Below are 18,847 nucleotides of genomic sequence, written 5' to 3' on the forward strand. Positions count from 1 at the left end.
AAGTCTGGTCCATGGATCCATACTTTGCACTTAATCAATGTGCTGACACTCACCCCTCTTGATACTACTAGGGTTCTGCTTTGTTCTGATGAATTTACACTGCGTTACATCTGTGTTTTCTCTAATAACAGAGATCCTATTTGCTACAAATCCTTGTTCACTGGCATCAGCGAAATGATTCAGCTCTGCTTGCTTCAGCATTCCAAAACCAGTTGGCTTTACACTCACCAAAACAATCCAAGAGCTCTTTCAGTGTGAAGCTTTTCCCTGTTGTGATCCAATTCCTTTACATTCTGAGCTCTATCTTCCTTTGGAATATGTGCAAGAACAGTGCAATGGTTACTCAGCCATTTTGTGAGGTGGAATCCTCCTGTTTAACAAAGAGGTGTAAGGTCTTTTACCAACTCTACTGCTACATGCTCTGTTGGAAGTGACTTCAAGCAGTCATCCACATAGAAGTTGTTCTCATCAGTGCTTATCGCCTCAGTTCAAAAACAAAGTCTTTGTTATCTTTGGCTGTTTGCCTTAGAGCAAAGTTAGCACAACTGGGGGACAAGACTACCCCAAATAGATGTACCATCATTCGATGTTCCACAGCAGGCATGCTGACATCACCACCTGGCCACCAGAGGAATCACAAGAAGTCAACATCTGATCTTGACACTCTGACATGATGGAACATCGCTTTGATGTCTGTCATAACCTCTACAGGCTCTTGGTGAAATCTGGTGAGGACATTGAAAAGCATGTTGGTCAAATCAAGACCCTGAAAAAGTTCTGATTTGAGAGATTTACTTTGAAAGGTAGCACCACAGTCAAAGACTACTCTTATGGTCTGTTTTGTGGATGGTATACACCATGATGTGGGATGAACCACAATTTCCCATCTGATCTTTTCAGCTTTTGTTGTGGCACCACTTCAGCATAGCCTTTATTTATGACATCTGTTAGAAAGTCAGTATAATCTGTTCTGAATTGTTCATCCCTTCTGAACTTTCTTTTCAAACTTTGAAGTCGCTGTTTTGCCAAAAGAATGAAGGAATGACCTGTACTGCAGAATATCTCCATGAAAGTAGATTTCTGGGCATCTGGAAGTGTTAATTATCTTGCTGGCAATTGAGGCCTCACTGAGCCATCGGATTTTATCAAAAATATCGTAATTCGTGTTTTGCCACTTGATAATTGTTAGGCAACACTGTGTTGTCTTTTCTGAAGGGTAGATCAAGAGTGTAATGTCCATCTTTCAACTTTGACTCTTCTGCAATTTTGAATATTTTGTCTTCTACAGACATTTCAGTCTTGTCTTCTCTTGACCTCTCATTAAAAAAATCATGGTTGTATTGTTGCATCAACATTTCTTCCAAGTTTGAAATAGAAATTCTTTTAACAACAACTCTATCACAGCTATTCCTGTTTGCTGTGCATTTGCCTTGTAAATGACCATTAATAACTCATCTTAGTAGGGTCTTAACTGCATAAGGCCAAAGTACTTCACTTTTTATGTGTACGTGAGGGTCAGCATACACTGCGTGACATGCTTTTCGGCATCAGAATGGTACGCACGTACTGAACGTGCACCGCCGAATATTTGTAACCACTAGTACTCTGTATGTGCAGGTTGCACATGTGCATTTAATTTTTTGGCAGTAATTACTTTATCCACAAGGTGGCAACTGTGCCCTGGGGGCATCTGTTCACAAGGTAGTCGAAGAAAAACTGCATAAACAGAACCGACCGGAATGCGTGCATGCTACAGGAACAATATAGGCCTACACAAACGAGAGATTGTGCGAAGAGGTTAGAAAGTACCCTCATTTGTACAACTATAGCATGAAAGAATACAAAGATGTTTATATGGGTTGTAACTCATAGAGGTATTGCAATTTGTCTCAATGCGTACGCATTGAACGCCTGTGTATTTGTACAAGTCAAGTGAAGTATACTTTGCAAGGCTGTGCGTTTGTACACGTAAAAAAAGAAGTATACTTTCTGCTTTATGAAGTTTAACTTTTCTCTGTGTGGCTGCTTTTCAAACTGCAAGCATGACATCAACTCATGTCCATTGTTACAGTAGAGACATGATTGCAGCTGTAAATCCTTAGATGCGGTCGGTGGTGAGTTTACATGCACATTGGTAGCAAAACTGCCTTTGGATTTGGGTTTCACTACCACCTCTCTCTGAGATTGTGTGGGAGCTGTGTCCAGTTCTTCCATGAACTCCAAGTCTTCTATATCATTGCAGCAGCTTCTAAGAAACCATGCAAAGGTCTGTAAAGCCTTTGGATCTTCTGATTTGATTGAAGGCCAGGAGAGTGCTTTCTCTATATAGGCACATGAAATCCTGTATGCATTCCCAAAGTGATCTTTCAATAGCTGCTTTGCTTTTTGGTAACTTCTGCTCGGTGATATGTGTTGGCAACTTCTTACAAGCTTTTGTGGAGCCCCCTTGTGTACTGAACGAGAAATTGCAGCCTGTCTGCATTATTATCGGTTTTACTTTAAATGTGCTCAAAAGAATGAAGGAATGACCTGTACTGCAGAATATCTCCATGAAAGTAGATTTCTGGGCATCTGGAAGTGTTAATTATCTTGCTGGCAATTGAGGCCTCACTGAGCTATCGGATTTTATCAAAAATATCTTAATTTGTATTCCAAAGATGAACAAAGGTATTACGGGTGTGGAACGACATGAGGGTGAGTAATTAATGACAGAATTTTCATTTTTGGTGACCTAACTCTTTAACTCAGCATTAACTCAGCACATTGTTTCCGCAAGCACATACTTCTTTGAGAAGTTTCCTTTGTTTGTTGCTTCCAATTCCATGTGGTCTCAAACAGTCCATCCATTCCGTTCAAGTTTAAGAATATTCCTCTTCTCAAACATTTTCAAAGCTAGTCTTTTGACATCTTGTAGTGGTAAAAACAAGTTTCACCCCGTTTCACAGACGAGGCTTAAGCCTAGTCCCAGACTAAAATGCATGTTTGAGCTGTTTTAACTGAAAGCAAATTGCACTGACATTTCTTAAAATATGTCAGTCCCATTGTTTTGTCTCAAGATGCACACCGGTAATGTTTTTTTATAAGGTAAGATTATAAAAGATACTTAAATGTCCTAATTGAACTAAGGTCTAATCCTGGCTTAATCTAAGCCATGTCTATGAAACCAGGCCTTAATGTTCTACATTCTGTACCTTGTTTTTGACCACTGTGGGAGATGTTGATGCAATGATCCTGACTTTGCTGATGCTGAGTTCTCTGTGTCTGAGCTCATCTCATATGGTCCAAAATACAGTGGAAATGTGTGCTGTGGTCAGATGAGCCCACATTTCAGCTTGTTTCTGGGAAAAATGGACATCGAGTTCAAATGTCTGTCAAGGCATATGAGTGCAGCAGAGCAAACTGCTTGGGTGGCTTAATTAGGACATATTGGGTTAAATAAAACAATGAATTTATTGAAAAGCATCATGCAGGTATGTGTGATTGTGGAATGGAAAGAAAGTCAGTGGAGCAATTGATTTGCCAGTGCATTAAAGGGTTAGTTCACCCAAAAATGAAAATTATGTCATTAATTACTCACCCTCATGTTGTTCTACACCCGTAAGACCGTAAGATCTTCAGAACACAAATTAAGATATTTTTGATAAAATCCGATGGCTCAGTAAGGCCTGCATCGCCAGCAATAACACTCCCTTTTTCAATGCCCAGAAAGTTACTAAAAACATATTTAAAACAGTTCATGTGACTACAGTGGTTCAACCTTAATATTATAAAGTGACTATAATACTTTTTGTGCACCAAAAATACCAAAATAGCGACTTTATTCCACAATATCTAGTGATGGGCGATTTCAAAACACTGCTTCATGAAGCTTAACAAATCATTTGTTTCGAATCAGTGGTTCGGAGTGCGTATCAAACTGCCAGAGTCAAGTGAACAATTGTAGTTTCAAAACACTTATGACGTAACAAAGCCTCGTTTACTGAAATCATGGGATTTTGGCACTCTGAACCACTGATTCGAAACAAATGATTCGTAAAGCTTTAAAGCTTCATGAAGCAGTGTTTTAAAATCGCCCATCATATTGTGGAATAAAGTCGCTATTTTGTTATTTTTGGTGCACAAAAAGTATTCTCGTCACTTCATAATATTAAGGTTAAACCACTGTAGTCACATGAACTGTTTTAAATATGTTTTTAGTAGCTTTCTGGGCATTAAAAAAGGGAGTGTTATTGCTGGCGATACAGGCCTCACTGAGTCAGATTTTATCAAAAATATCTTAATTTATGTTCCGAAGATGAACGAAGGTCTTACGGGTGTGGAACGACATGAGGGTGAGTAATTAATGACAGAATTTTCATTTTTGGGTGAACTAACTCTTTAAGTGTGAAACTAAAAATAAGGTTAAAGGATGAGTTACAGAAATATGGAGGGAGTGTATTAAACCTTAAAATCAATTTTTAGAAGGCATCATTCTGACTCAGTTGGTGAATGGGAACATGGTTGAAACTTTGTAACATTAGCAACACATTATTAGCAGCTGTTTGATAACTTAGTCAAGCAAAAGGCTAATCATATTAATTACTGTTACGTGTCCGACATTGTAAAAAGTGATACCATTGTGAAGCGTTTACCTCAGTAAGTTGACCGAGTGAATCTCCGAGTTGGTGTGAGTGAGTGGAGGCAGGGCTAATTGGCATATTGATAGATCCGCATATACTAAATGAAGCAAGGGTGTAGAGTTACATTCAAGCAATTTTAAGGCATGAATTTTTGTTTTGTTTTTTTCACCAGAAAAAAATGGTTTCAATATGTCATTTCGGTGGTCAAAGATGAGTTTTCAGGGATACAATTATTGACTACAGGGGGACTTTAAGAATTATCCATATTCTCAAAAAGAATGTTCTTAAAAATCATTGTAAATAACTTCTTAAAGTTAGGATAACCTCCAACCTGTCCTAAATACCCAAATGTTTAATTCATTTATTGGGTTGTTTCAAATATTAAGCATTACAACATAACACTATAGCTAAATATAATACATATTACTACAAGTAGCCTACCATATGTGGACGAGTACTCTGAAGTAGGCCTAAAACCGATCGATCATTTACGCATATATCCTACATTAGTGGTTTTCAACCTGTGGGCCGTGGCTTACTAGGGGGCCGCAATATAACTTAAAATTAATTTAAATATATTAATATAATTCATTAATTTTACTATTAATACTTTAAATTAAAAAAAAAGATAAATTAAATTAATTAAAAAATAAATTGAAACAAAGCACCACCTCTCTCGTACATATTCTGTGATTGTTTCGGAGCACCCAAAGCTGTTTCTCAACGTGCTGCGTGAAATACAGACTGAACACCCAACTGCTTCATGAACATAGGATGCACAAACTACATCTCTCAGTTGGATAAAGAAAACCAGTGTTGCTAAAAAAGTTTTGATGGATGACGATTGTAAGGAAGGTAAAAGACGATTACAGTGACATACAGGAGTCGTACATTAGGCATGCGCGAGTCCGTTATTATTGATGCGCAAACAAACCATGTATATGCTCTGTCATCTCAATAATCACTATAACATCATATTTCTGCATGAACACAGTTGAATATATTTACGTAGTTGTCAAAATTAACGTACGACTGTGAGTGATTTATAACGGATGCACACCGAGAAAGCGTGTTTTGGAGGAGTTTGTGAGGATCAGTGGTGTTTACGTACAGATGAGCATCAGACACTCCAAACATAGACACGATTGCTTGTTCTGGCAGAGGAACTTTTCACTGATGACACCGTCTTTAGATCGCTGAGTTTCACGCATTCAGAATGTTTTTATTTTTCATTTGTATTTTGGTGTGTTTAATAATTCTGAATGGATCCATATAGTAGCTATATGCAATCCTTTGGCATCTCACTGTGGTCTTGTTTGCTATGGCAGGTTGACTTGTGATTATTTAAGTTATTGTATAACTGAGCAGAGTAAGTACTTTTAAGTTGTAAAGAATGTCTGCAATGTATGTTTGCAAAAAATAACATTGAAGTGTAAATCTAATGCAAATTTCTTTTGTTCAAAAAATAATAAAATAATAACATGGAGTTGAATTCAACAATGTTATTGATCTGCCTGCATTGACATGTATGCAAACTGAACTGAGCTGGATGATGACATCACTGTTTTCTCCAGAGCTGCTGTATAGATAAATTAACTAAATAACTAATGATTTTTACAACAGAAATGGATCAAAACTGAACTTAAGCTGGACAATGACACTATTTTCTTCTAGAGCTGCTGAACATCAAAATTATGTTTCTTATATTATTGTAAAGCTGCTTTGAAACAATCTGCATTGTACTGCATTGACTTGACTTGACATGAAAAGTATATAACACTCAAATACAAATGTTTTTTTGTGAATAAAAGGGGTTGCAGTATTGATTAGGAGAGGAGGGGGACCTTGGAGTAAAAAAGGTTAGGAGCTGCTGGCCTACATGATGCTTTCACTCAAGCTAGAACTAGCTAGGCAGCACACAGATACCGTATGCATTTACTCTAGAGAGAGCGCAAGAAAAACGGGTCAAATCTGGGTCACCAGGACAGGTTTGAGAACCACTGGTTTATTAGACATACTAGAAACTTTAGAACCAAACTCTGCAGGACAATGGCCCTCCAGGACTGAGTTTGGACACCCGTGGTTTACTTAATTCACTGTGATATGGCTTTCAGCAGGTTATTATTAATCTGGAATTTTCCCTAAATGTAAATTTAAGCCAGTATATTTGTGAGAGGGCTGCATGAATTCTATAATGTCCCTACAAACTTAAATGCTAATGGGTCACTCTGTATGAAATCAACCAAACTTTAATTTTTTTGTTTGTTTGTTTGTTTTTTGTCCATACAATTGAAGTCAAAGGTAATGGGTAGTCAAAATGGCTTGGTTACCAACATTCTTCAAAATATCTTCTTTTGTGTTTTGCAGAAGAGAGAAAGTCATACAGGTTTGGAAAGACAATACTCTTTTTGTTAACTGTATTTGCAGCAAATAATAATATCTATCATTATTTGTATCTGTCCTATTCTATTTGTTCATTTATTTATTCACATTTAAGGCCCTAACACCAGCAAAACATTCACAGGTGAACTTGTGGGCCGGTTGGGCTGGATTTGTCCAGGGCAGAATTTTAGCCCCAGCCCTGACCGAAAATATATATAAACTTAAATAACATGAAAGGCCTTTAATGTTGTGTTTTGCACCATTGCTTTGTGCCAAACGAACTAAAATCGATAGCGTAATATGGCTTTGCGCCCTTAACAAATCACAAAAGACCGCAATTTAATTTAATAAGTATACTGTCTGGTTGTGCTATGTTGCGAAGTGCACTCCGCGTTCAAATCACATTGGAAAGATCGTTTTTATGAGTGGAAAGCACATGAATGCCACCATAATTTCGTAAACACGAGTGTGAAGTTTGGGATTCCCTTTCGAAACGGAACTCGCACTGCGTCCCATAAAGGGTGCTATGGGGAATGCCTCCAGCATGACCAGTGTCTGAAGAATGAGTCTAAACATTGTAACGGTGACGACACCCAGCTGTACACTTTAACCTCAAAAGTATTTTTTTGTTCGGGCGCCAGACAGTGAAAACTGTCAAATTTTAAATATTTCCCCAGATAGCTCTAAAATCACCAGTTACAATAACCAACACTCAAATTCTCAAGTTCATTTCATTTAATTATCAAAAGGTAAGAAAAGGAAAAAAAACCCCAAAAAAACCAAAATATATATATATGTATATCACATCAACAGAGTAACAAATTTGCATAGAATGAGGCAACAATGATCATATAAGTCCAGTCCAGTAGAGAGAAAACAGCTTGAATGCAATGTCAACTCAGTTTCAGATAATTGGTGACTGTCCTGATAATCGGTTCAAGCAGATTTTTTCAAGCGGTTTTTTTTTTTAGTCACTCACAAACCATACGACATGGCAATACAATAAAAGTTCCAAAATATGTCACCAGATAAGTGCGTTTCTTTCCACATCCGCGTGCCCAAATCTGCATTTTTTTTCCCACATGTAAAGAAAAGAAAATTAAATCATTACACAAAACGTAAGGAGCATTTAACAAAAACAAAAAACGCTCTCAATGTTAAAAATGGATGCATGAATTAAGGTGCGCGCATTTGATTGCACGCGTTTGTTGGAAAATGTGTATGTGTATGTGTGTGTGTGTGTGTGTGTGTGGAGCAAGCGGGGAGTCACTGACCAGGTTTGAGCAGATTTCGGGTTTAATGATGAGTGCTTAGAGAACGACGAGGCGTCTAATCGACGGGAATCCATTGGATATCTCCGTATCAGCTGTGCCAACACGCATAAACTGGAGTGGGATCGCATGAAACTTGTACGTGCAAGTACAAATCAATCATTTCTTCTTCCAAACTCACTAGAGCATGTCCAAAACAGCAGGCCGGAACCACACGTCACATGACATACGTCACTCGTTGTCTCACACATCATCACGTTTGCCTTTCGTGCAGGATATCAGGAACAACGCCTCCTAGGTGCGCTATTTTCCCCCTTTTATATGCTGCGCTCATTATTAACACGCCTCCATTATGACGTTTGTTAAATAAACAGGACTACCCGCTGTTCTGCTACAACATGACAATGAACTTGACATTGGCAGGTGGCAGCCTATGATGTCACAACTGGTGCGACCGTGAGTATAAAAGGGCACTTGTGAAATACATTTCTGGTATTCAGGAGACCGTCTGTTTTAGTGTGTGTCTAAATAGGCAAACTAAGGCTAGCACAAGCACTATGAGTTTCATAAAGTGTGTTCCTCTGTGTCAGCGTTTTCTGACACCAGAAGACACACATGATATATGCGTTATGTGCCTGGTGGGAGGTCCTTGAGGGGGCTGTTTGTGTGCATTGCGAGCGCTTTCCCTTTCCTCGAGGGAATCGGGACAGCCATCTGTACCCCACAGTTCAGGACCCACTGCAGCTGAGGCGAGCTGGATACTGCATTCATGGGGTTTGCAGATGGAGCTTGCTGACAAATTCAAGAAAGGAATGAATATTTCTCATTCGTCGGCGGCTGGCAAGAGCGAGCTGTGAGCATGCTACTTGCCTCAAGCCAAGATGAGCAGGAAGAGGCTGTTGAGATCAAGGATGTCTCTGAGCACTTGCAGCCCACCTGCTCCGCATATGATGAACTGCTGGATGTTATGTCTTGCACCACGGATAGATTAGATCTGCCGTGGAAGCACGAGAAACGCAAGCTCCCTCGTAGTTGCCTCAATGAATGTTTGGTGTTGGGACATAACTGTCCAACTCGTACATGTTGTCCCTTTCTCCCAGATATTCACACTTCACACATCTTCAAGGAGAAAAACTTTCTCCTCGATGTGCTGGTTTCGACCTGAGCTTTTCAGCACATCTGTCGGGACGGTGATCGGGAAGTTTTCCTGGAGGTGAAGGCGCGCTCTGCGGCTTTCAAAACCTTTTTACCGCGCCAGTCCAGGTCCATGCTTCAAGCCACGAATGGGGCTGGCCCATCCCAGTCTGAGGACTGGAGGCGGGACCAGAAGGCAAGTACTGCCTCTTGCGCTTCCCCTCCTTCGAGGGGTAGAGCGTGGAGCAGGCGTGAAAACAGAGGAAGAAGAAAAGATCTTAGAGTGATTACTCTGAATCATTTCCCTGAGTGCTCTAGGGTCCCAGAGGCTAATTAACATCTGCCTCCTCCCTCCTTCCATTCCTTGGTCACTGCTATTGAACTGGAGTGTTGTTAGGCCTCCTCTCGCTTAGAGAGTTGTTCTATTAGAGGTCTCCGCTCCTCGGAGCTCCACCATTATTGTGTCAGGCTGCTAGTCCTGTTATGTAGCTTCTTAACAGGTGTAGGACAGGGTGTTTTCGTCCTGAAATTTCATCCCAATGAGCTCAGCTATATAGGCCTGCTCCCTTGAGCTCTGCTAGGGCAGCATTTGCGAGTTGTAGGCTTTCTGTGAGCCTCCTTGCAAGATGTCCTGAGTGCAGGGCGTAGTTAGGTCTCCTCTCAAATTTGAGAGTCGTTATGTTAAGACCTCCACTCTTATAGCTAGGCCAAGCAGTATGCTGAATTGTTAGGCTCTCTGTGAGCCTCCTTGTCTACTGCGAACATTGTTAGGCCTACTCTAGCTACAGAGAGTTATTCGTTTTGTGGCATTCTCTCCCCAGAGCTCTGCTAGGATAGCAATTGTGAGTTGTAGGCTCTCTGTGAGCCTCCTTGTTAGATGTCCTAGGCTTGGGGTGTTGTTAGGTCTCCTCTCCTAAATCCGTTAAAGGATTATTAGGCTGCATAAATTAGGTCAGCCGGAACCGGGAACACTTCCTATAACACCTGATGTACTCGTTACATCAGAAGAAGAATGGCATCTACGCTAATATTAGTCTTTCTGTTTATCCCGAGGTTCACCGTAGTCAACCGGATCCGGGCCGTATCCAGGTGAGACCAAGGACCTGCACCTTGACACGACCACAACGCAGCCCTGAAGTATCAGCAGAGATTGAGTCAACTAGATCATCCCCTGTGAAGGCCTCATCGACACGACAGCCACGACACAGTTCCTCAACAACCGTCCATACCGGCGTGATGAATACGATCCTCAATTGGATGGAACTGAAATAAATACTTTTAATGTTGCGATCCTATTGGACTTATGATAGCAACCTGAATTGTAACAAAGCACTGTTGGCCAGAGGAGAACTGGCACCCCGACTAAGCCTGGTTTCTCCCAAGGTTTTTTTCTCCATTTTAACACCAATTTGCCACTTGTCTGCCACCTGATGTCACCTGATGGAGTTTGGGTTCCTTGCCGCTGTCGCCTCTGGCTTGCTTAGTTGGGGACACTTGACTTGACATTTTGATATTCAACAGTGCTTTTGATCTGCCTGCATTGACACTATTCTTTAAGAGCTGCTGTGCAGTCAAACAATGTACCAGTTATCAATGTAAAGCTGCTTTGACACAATCTACATTGTAAAAAGCGCTATATAAATAAAGGTGACTTGACTTGACTTGACTCTCAATTTAGAGAGTTGTCATGTTGATACCTCCACTCCTAGAGCTCGGCCAGGCAGTTCACTAAGTTGATTAGGCTCTCTGTAAACATCCTTGGCTACTGTGGGCGTTGTTAGGCCTCCTCTCGGTACAGAGAGTTATTCTTATTGAGGCCTCCACTCCCCAAAGCTCCACTAGGAGAGCAATTAAGGTATTCTGAGCGTGGGGCATCATTAAGTCTCCTCTCGATTTAGAGTAGGGCTGCACGATTTATCGCAATTTTATTGCACGCGTTTTGGCAAAGGCTGCGATTATTTTATGCGCAGCTTATCAGAGCTGTACGGCTCTGTGATTAGTAGTGAATGCTTCTTCATTTGATAACCAGAGGGCACTCTCGTGCAGAAACTGCAAATATGCCCTGCTGCCGAAGTGGATCATGCGTCATTCCAGGAAATCCCGTACTGTCGCTGTAGCTGAATAAACAGAAGATAGAAACGTTTTGATTGATTAAACATGACTAATAAACACACGACTGCCTCATTCTGTGTAAGAAGCCACATTATCTCACAGAAGGACGCTCAATTGTCGTTATGAAGTGAGTTTGGAGTAAAAACATGTTATAATGGATAAATTGTCCACTTTGGTGGCTGAACAGAAAAAAGGCTTGACTCTCACTGTCCAAAAGATTCCATTGTCCACAGCATAATTTTCCAAAACTGAAGTATTATTTATTACAAAAAAGTAACTATATGCAAAATCAAAAAATCTAAATCTCAAGTAACTAAAAGATTGAAAGGATAACAAGTGGATTGAATCAGTCTATTTCACATGGAGTCAGGCCGTAAGGTCAAAGACTGTCACTTCCGGTTCTGACCACGCCCTCAGGTGAAGTCACAGGTCCTTTATTTCCAGAGGCCTTACATCTCCAGCTTCAACCCCTAGATGGTGTCAACTCAAATAACAGTTCACATGAGATACTTAATTAACATAGTACTTAAATTAATCCTGTTTTAGCTCCTACACGTTATTAAATGTTGTCTTTTGTTGGACAAGATGTTAATAAATGCTTATGTCTGGAAAGATGTTTGATGCGTGTTGCTTTTCAAATGCACATTATAAGCGATTCAAACTTGCAGTGCTTTCAGATGGATTAGCATTTGGAGACATAGTTCATTGACAAGCTGCACATAAAAAAATAATCACAGCTTTGCGATTTCATAATCGCACTAAGCCAAATCGTTTAAGCGCAGTTACAATGTTTTTTTTTCTAATCGTCTGATTAATCATGCAGCCCTAATTTAGAGAGTCGTCATGCTGAGGCTTCTGCTCCTAGAGCTCGGCTATTGTTGGCTAGAGTTATCTTTATTGAGGCCTCCGCTCCCTAGAACTTTGCTAGGATAATAATTGAGAGCTGTAGGCCTTCTGTGAGCCTCCTTGTTAGATGTCCTTAGCATAGAGGTCTCCTATCAATTCAGAGAGTCGTTATGCTGAGTCCTCCGCTTCTAGAACTCAGCCAGGCAGTTTGCTAAGTTGTTAGGCTCTCGGTCAGCCTCATTGGCTACTGCGAGCGTGGTTAGGCCTCCTCTTGCTCAGAGAGTTATCTTTATTGAGGTTTTGGCTCCCCAGAGCTCCGCTAGGATAGTAATTGTGAGTTGTAGGCTCTCTGTGAGCCTCCTTACAAGATGTCCTGAGCGTGGGGCATTGTTAGGTCTCCTCTCGTTTCTGAGAGTCGTCATACTAAGGCCTCAGCTCCAAGAGCTTGGCTAGGTGGTAAGTGGTATGCTAGGTTGTTAGGCTCTCTGGGAGCCTCCTTGGCTACTGACCTTAGTGTGGAGTAGATATGTGCCGATATTCGGTAATGCGATTATATCACGATAATGAATATGCACAATATTGTTATCGTGGGCACTTCAAAATTACGTAAATAATAATTTATTACCAATTATTGAAATTTTTATAATGCATTTAAGAATACTTTCCCCATCAACCATATAAAATGCACAACACCGCTGTATTCTGCGTCAAAGGAATATGCGCTCAGATGTAAACAAGCCCAACGTGCATGAGAAGCATATGGCGGAACGAGTGAAGGAGACGCACTAATTGAAAGTGCACGTTCACTCTCTGACAGCAAAGGGCGCTGATGGAACAGCAGAATGCAGCGGTTACCCCGGAAACCCCGCAAACAAAGCAACTGCACTAGTGAAGTTTTTCAAATGCTTCAAACAGCCATTCATTTTTTTGTAATCTCAATGTTGTTCATCACAGCACCAAATACTTAATACTTAAAGACTTAATAGGTTATTTATTTTCAAACTTAAACATTTTTATATTTTAATCTGGACTACAACATGCCCTTATGATTAGAAATGTTCTGATTATTTGTTATTGTTCAGTACAACTTTGAGACATATGGCTTCATTAGTTAACATGTTAATTCATTATTACCAAACTGACAATGAAAAATACTTATAAAGCATTAATTATTCTTAGTTAATGTTAATTTCTTAGTTACTGTTTAATAACATTACTAAAATCAAAAGAACTTATTTAATGGACCTGAGATAAAACTAACAATGATCAGTTGTGTTGTGTGTGTGTAACATTAACAAAAATTGCTCAATCTTAGTTAATGCATTAAATAATGAGACCTTATTGTAAAGTGTTACCTGTTGTTCTTTATAGCTTAATTCTTTTGCACTTTAATCTGTTTGAAAATTTTACTTTATATATTTTTGGTGTATTGTATTTAAACATTCTGAGTTCTTTTCGTTATTACAAAAAGAGTTCTTAAACCTGTTATACTATGACAACACTTTTTTTGCAACTTATCTCAATATCGTGATAATACCGTATACTGTGATAAAAGCTTCAGCAATTAATCACAACGTGAAAATTTGATACCATCACATGCCTAGTGTGGAGTGTTATTAGGCCTCCTCTCATTATGAGAGTCATTGTTTTTGAGGCTTCCACTCTGCGGAGCTTTGTGGCCCAGTCAGTCAGTTATAGCTCTTTCTCTCATCAGAAGTTCTGAGTGTTAGGCTCTCTGAGAGCCTCCTTGGAAGCTGGCTTGGATGTGAACATAGTAGGCCTCCTCTCATTAGAGTTATCATGTTGAGGCCTGCATTCTTGAGAAGCTCTGGTTTATGATCTGGTGTGCATCTTAGGGATGAGGACTCCTTTGAGTTCTTTAACTTTAACTGTCTCGATTGCTCCTGTCTGCCTCGCTGCTCGCTGCTCAGATTGGTTTGCGTCTGTAACTCCGTATAGCTTTGTTTTGAATCTCTTACTTTTATTCATTGTTGCTTATTTTTTTATTACCTTATATGTAATATTGCCTACCACACTAATCTGACGTCGCTAGCTTGTAATATTTGAATCTAAATCGCTGTTACAACGCATTTGCATTTGCAGCGCTAGCTTGTTAACTTGTTAACAGTCTCTCGCGTGCTCCTTTTTCAACGCGTTCTTCAAACAGCTGTGGTAAGTCGGATCAGTCTACAAACACGGTGAGTCATGTCATCCTCTCCCAGCATTGCTACCTGTTCCATTTGCCACATGTTTACCATAGCTCTCTCTGTCAGTGACGAGGGATTTACATGTCATAAATGTAGGGAAATAGTCAGGCTGACAGAGAGAATCTCAGAATTAGAGACACGCATCCAAACTTTAATCGAGGATAGTAAGAATGCAAGGGCTTCAGATACTGTTTTGGATGTGACTAGCTTAGTGAACTCTGTACATTGTTCGGTTCCGGCTGTAGAGCCCGCGCAGCAGGGCACTTGGGTAACGGTGAGGCGGCCTAGCCGCGGAAAACACCACTCTTCCGTTCCAATAAGAACATCAAACAGGTTCTCCCCACTCAGTGATACACCCACTGAGAATCCTGCTGAAAGTGCCCTAGTTATTGGCGATTCTATTACACGGAACGTGAAAATAGAGACACCAGCCACCATAGTCACATGTTTGCCGGGAGCCAGAGCACCTGACATCAAAGCAAATTTAAAAGTGCTGGCTAATGCTAATCGTAAATACTCTAAGATTATTATTCACGTCGGCACTAATGATGTTCGACTTCGCCAGTCGGAGATCACTAAAATTAACATTAAAGAGGTGTGTGAACTCGCAAGTACAATGTCAGGAGAAGTAATTTGCTCTGGCCCCCTTCCTGTTCGTCGGAGTGATGAGATAGTTAGCAGATTATCATCACTCAATGGCTGGCTGTCTAAGTGGTGTCCACAAAATAATATAGGTTTCATAGACAATTGGAAAAGTTTTTGGGGCAGACCTGACCTGTTAAAAAGAGATGTTATTCATCCCTCCCGGGATGGTGCTGCTCTTCTCTCTAGTAATATGGCACATAGTCTTAGAACTGAAACATGACAAACTGGGGCCCAGGTCAGAAAGCAGACAGACTGGCTAAACCGACCGTCTGCTAGCTGCCTCACGTTACAGAAGTCAGAAAATTCAGATAACTCTCAACACATAGAAACTCTTACACCTAGATATTTTCAAATAGAGACTGTGTCTGTACCCTGAATTAGTAAAAACAAAAAACTTTCAAACCCATTTAATGGTAAAAATTTAATTGATGTTCAACAAATAAAAAATAGAGATAATAATGCTAAACAAATGATAAAACTTGGGTTGTTAAATATTAGATCCCTTTCTTCAAAATTACTTATTGTTAATGATATTATCAAAGATAATAATCTAGATGTGCTGTGTTTGACAGAAACTTGGCTAAAACCGGACGATTACATTACTTTAAATGAGTCTAGTCCTCAAGGTTATGATTATCGACACAATGCCCGTCAGAAAGGCAAAGGGGGAGGTGTTGCTGTAATCTATAGTAATATTTACAGTATTAGTCAGAAGTCTTTCAAATATAATTCCTTCAAAACTATGGTACTTTACGTAACATTATGTAAGTTGACATTTGTGCTGGCTACTGTATACAGGCCACCAGGACACAATACAGACTTTATCAAAGAATTTGCTGACTTTCTATCAGAGTTAGTACTAGCTGCAGATAAAGTCCTTGTTGTTGGTGATTTTAATATTCATGTAGATAATAAAAAAGACGCATTAGGATTGGCATTTGCAGATATTCTAAACTCTATTGGTGTTAGACAACATGTGTCAGGACCCACTCATTGTCGTAATCATACTTTAGATCTAACACTGTCACATGGAATCGATATTGATGCTGTTGAAATTCTGCAGCAGAGTGACGACATCTCAGATCATTATCTAGTCTCGTGTATACTACATTTAGCCAAGGCGGCTAAACTGCCTCCATTCCATAAATATGGTAGAACCATCACTTCTACCACTAAAGATTGCTTTATAAATAATCTTCCTGATCATTTTCATCGCCTTAGCATACCAGACAGCTTAGAAGACCTCGATGTTGCAACAGAAACTATTGCCTCTGTCTTTTCCAGCACATTAGACTCAGTTGCTCCTTTGCGTTTAAAAAAGATTAAGGAAATTAATCCAATGCCATGGTACAATGAGCACACTCGGGCCCTAAAGTTAGCAGCCAGAAAAATGGAGCGCAGCTGGAAGAAATCAAAACTAGAAGTATTTCGTATTTCGTGGAGAGAGAGAATGATTGAGTACAGAAAGGCCTTAAAATCTGCTAGATCTGCCTATTTTTCAAAACTCTTAGAAGAAAATAAACACAACCCTAGGTATTTATTTGATACAGTGGCTAAATTAACAAGAAATAAAGCTTCAACTTCTGATGTTTCCAAAGAGCACAGCAGTAATGACTTTATGAACTTCTTTACTTGCAAGATTGATAATATTAGAGAAAAAATAATAACCATGCAACCGTCTACTACAGTATCGTGTCAGATAGTGCATTGTAGTGTCCCTGAGGAAAAATTCAATTCATTTACTGCTTTAGGAGAGGAAGAATTGTCTAAACTTGTTAAATCATCAAAATCAACAACATGTATGTTAGACCCTATACCGACTAAGCTATTGAAAGAAATGCTTCCAGAGGTCATAGATCCTCTTCTCAATATCGTCAATTCATCTTTATCATTAGGATACGTACCAAAAACTTTTAAGCTGGCTATTATTAAACCTCTTATTAAAAAACCACAACTTGATCCTAGAGAATTATTCAATTACAGGCCGATCTCAAATCTCACTTTTCTGTCAAAAATACTAGAAAAGGCAGTATCATCACAACTATGTTCCTTTTTAGAAAGAAATGGTATCTGTGAGGATTTCCAGTCAGGATTTAGACCGTACCATAGTACTGAGACTGCTCTCATTAGAGTTACTAATGATTTGCTCTTATCATCAGATCGTGGTTGTATCTCTCTATTAGTGTTACTGGATCTTAGTGCAGCATTTGACACTATTGATCACAATAATCTTTTAAATAGACTCGAAAATTATGTTGGCATTAGTGGAATTGCATTGTCATGGTTCAAATCATACTTATCTGACCGTTATCAGTTTGTAGTAGTAAACGAAGACATGTCATATCGATCACAAGTTCAATATGGAGTACCACAAGGCTCAGTACTAGGACCGTTGCTGTTCACTCTGTACATGCTACCCTTGGGAGATATCATTAGGAAGCATGGCGTTAGTTTTCACTGTTACGCTGATGATACTCAGCTCTATATTTCTTTGCGCCCTGACGAAACTTACCAATTCACAAAATTAACGGAATGCATAGCTGATATAAAAAATTGGATGACCAGTAATTTCCTACTACTAAATTCAGAAAAAACAGAGATTCTAATTTTTGGACCAAAAACGTATTCACGTAATAACCTAGAATATTGTCTAACACTTGATGGCTGCTCTGTTAAGTCTTCGTCGTCACTTAGGAACCTGGGTGTGCTCTTTGATACCAATCTTTCATTTGAAGGCCATGTTACTAGCATCTGTAAAACCGCATTCTTCCATCTTAAAAATATATCTAAACTACGACATATGCTCTCAATGAAAAATGCAGAACAGTTAGTTTATGCGTTCATGACCTCAAGGCTAGATTACTGTAATGCTCTACTGGGTGGTTGTTCTGCTCGCCTGATAAATAAACCACAGCTCGTACAAAATGCAGCAGCTAGAGTTCTTACTAGAACCAGGAAGTATGACCATATTAGCCCAGTTCTGTCAACACTGCATTGGCTTCCTGTTAAACATCGTATAGATTTTAAAATCTTGCTAATTACTTACAAAGCACTAAATGGTTTAGCTCCCCAGTACCTGAGCGAGCTCCTAATTCATTATAGTCCTTCACGTCTATTGCGATCTCAGAATTCAGGCCAACTGATAATACCTAGAATATCAAAATCAACTGCAGGTGGTAGATCCTTCTCCTAAACTCTGGAACAATCTTCCTAGCATTGTTCAGGAAGCAGACACACTCTGTCAGTTTAAATCTAGACTAAAAACGCATCTCTTTAACCTGGCATACACATAACACATTACCAATTTATATTTTCAAATCTGTTAAAGGATTATTAGGCTGCATAAATTAGGTCAGCCGGAACCGGGAACACTTCCTATAACACCTGATGTACTCGTTACATCAGAAGAAGAATGGCATCTACGCTAATATTAGTCTTTCTGTTTATCCCGAGGTTCACCGTAGTCAACCGGATCCGGGCCGTATCCAGGTGAGACCAAGGACCTGCACCTTGACACGACCACAACGCAGCCCTGACGTATCAGCAGAGATTGAGTCAACTAGATCATCCACTGTGAGGGCCTCATCGACACGACAGCCACGACACAGTTCCTCAACAACCGTCCATACCG

General features: G+C 39.7%; 1 protein-coding gene across 3 annotated transcripts in view; it reads left to right on the forward strand.

Moving 5' to 3' along the window:
• Positions 1-1,714: 1,714 nt before the first annotated feature.
• The window catches only part of LOC127496194 (E3 ubiquitin-protein ligase RNF14-like), a 54,768-nt gene continuing 37,635 nt past the window's right edge, over positions 1,715-18,847 (forward strand). For all 3 annotated transcript variants that reach the window (XM_051863913.1, XM_051863911.1, XM_051863914.1), the window contains exon 1: positions 1,715-1,797. In XM_051863913.1, coding sequence (XP_051719873.1) covers positions 1,748-1,797 — 50 coding nt within the window. In that variant the 5' untranslated portion in view covers positions 1,715-1,747. The remainder of the gene's footprint in view (positions 1,798-18,847) is intronic.

This window comes from Ctenopharyngodon idella, chromosome 15 (assembly GCF_019924925.1).
Source record: "Ctenopharyngodon idella isolate HZGC_01 chromosome 15, HZGC01, whole genome shotgun sequence".
In the NCBI taxonomy this organism is placed as follows: Eukaryota; Metazoa; Chordata; class Actinopteri; order Cypriniformes; family Xenocyprididae; genus Ctenopharyngodon; species Ctenopharyngodon idella.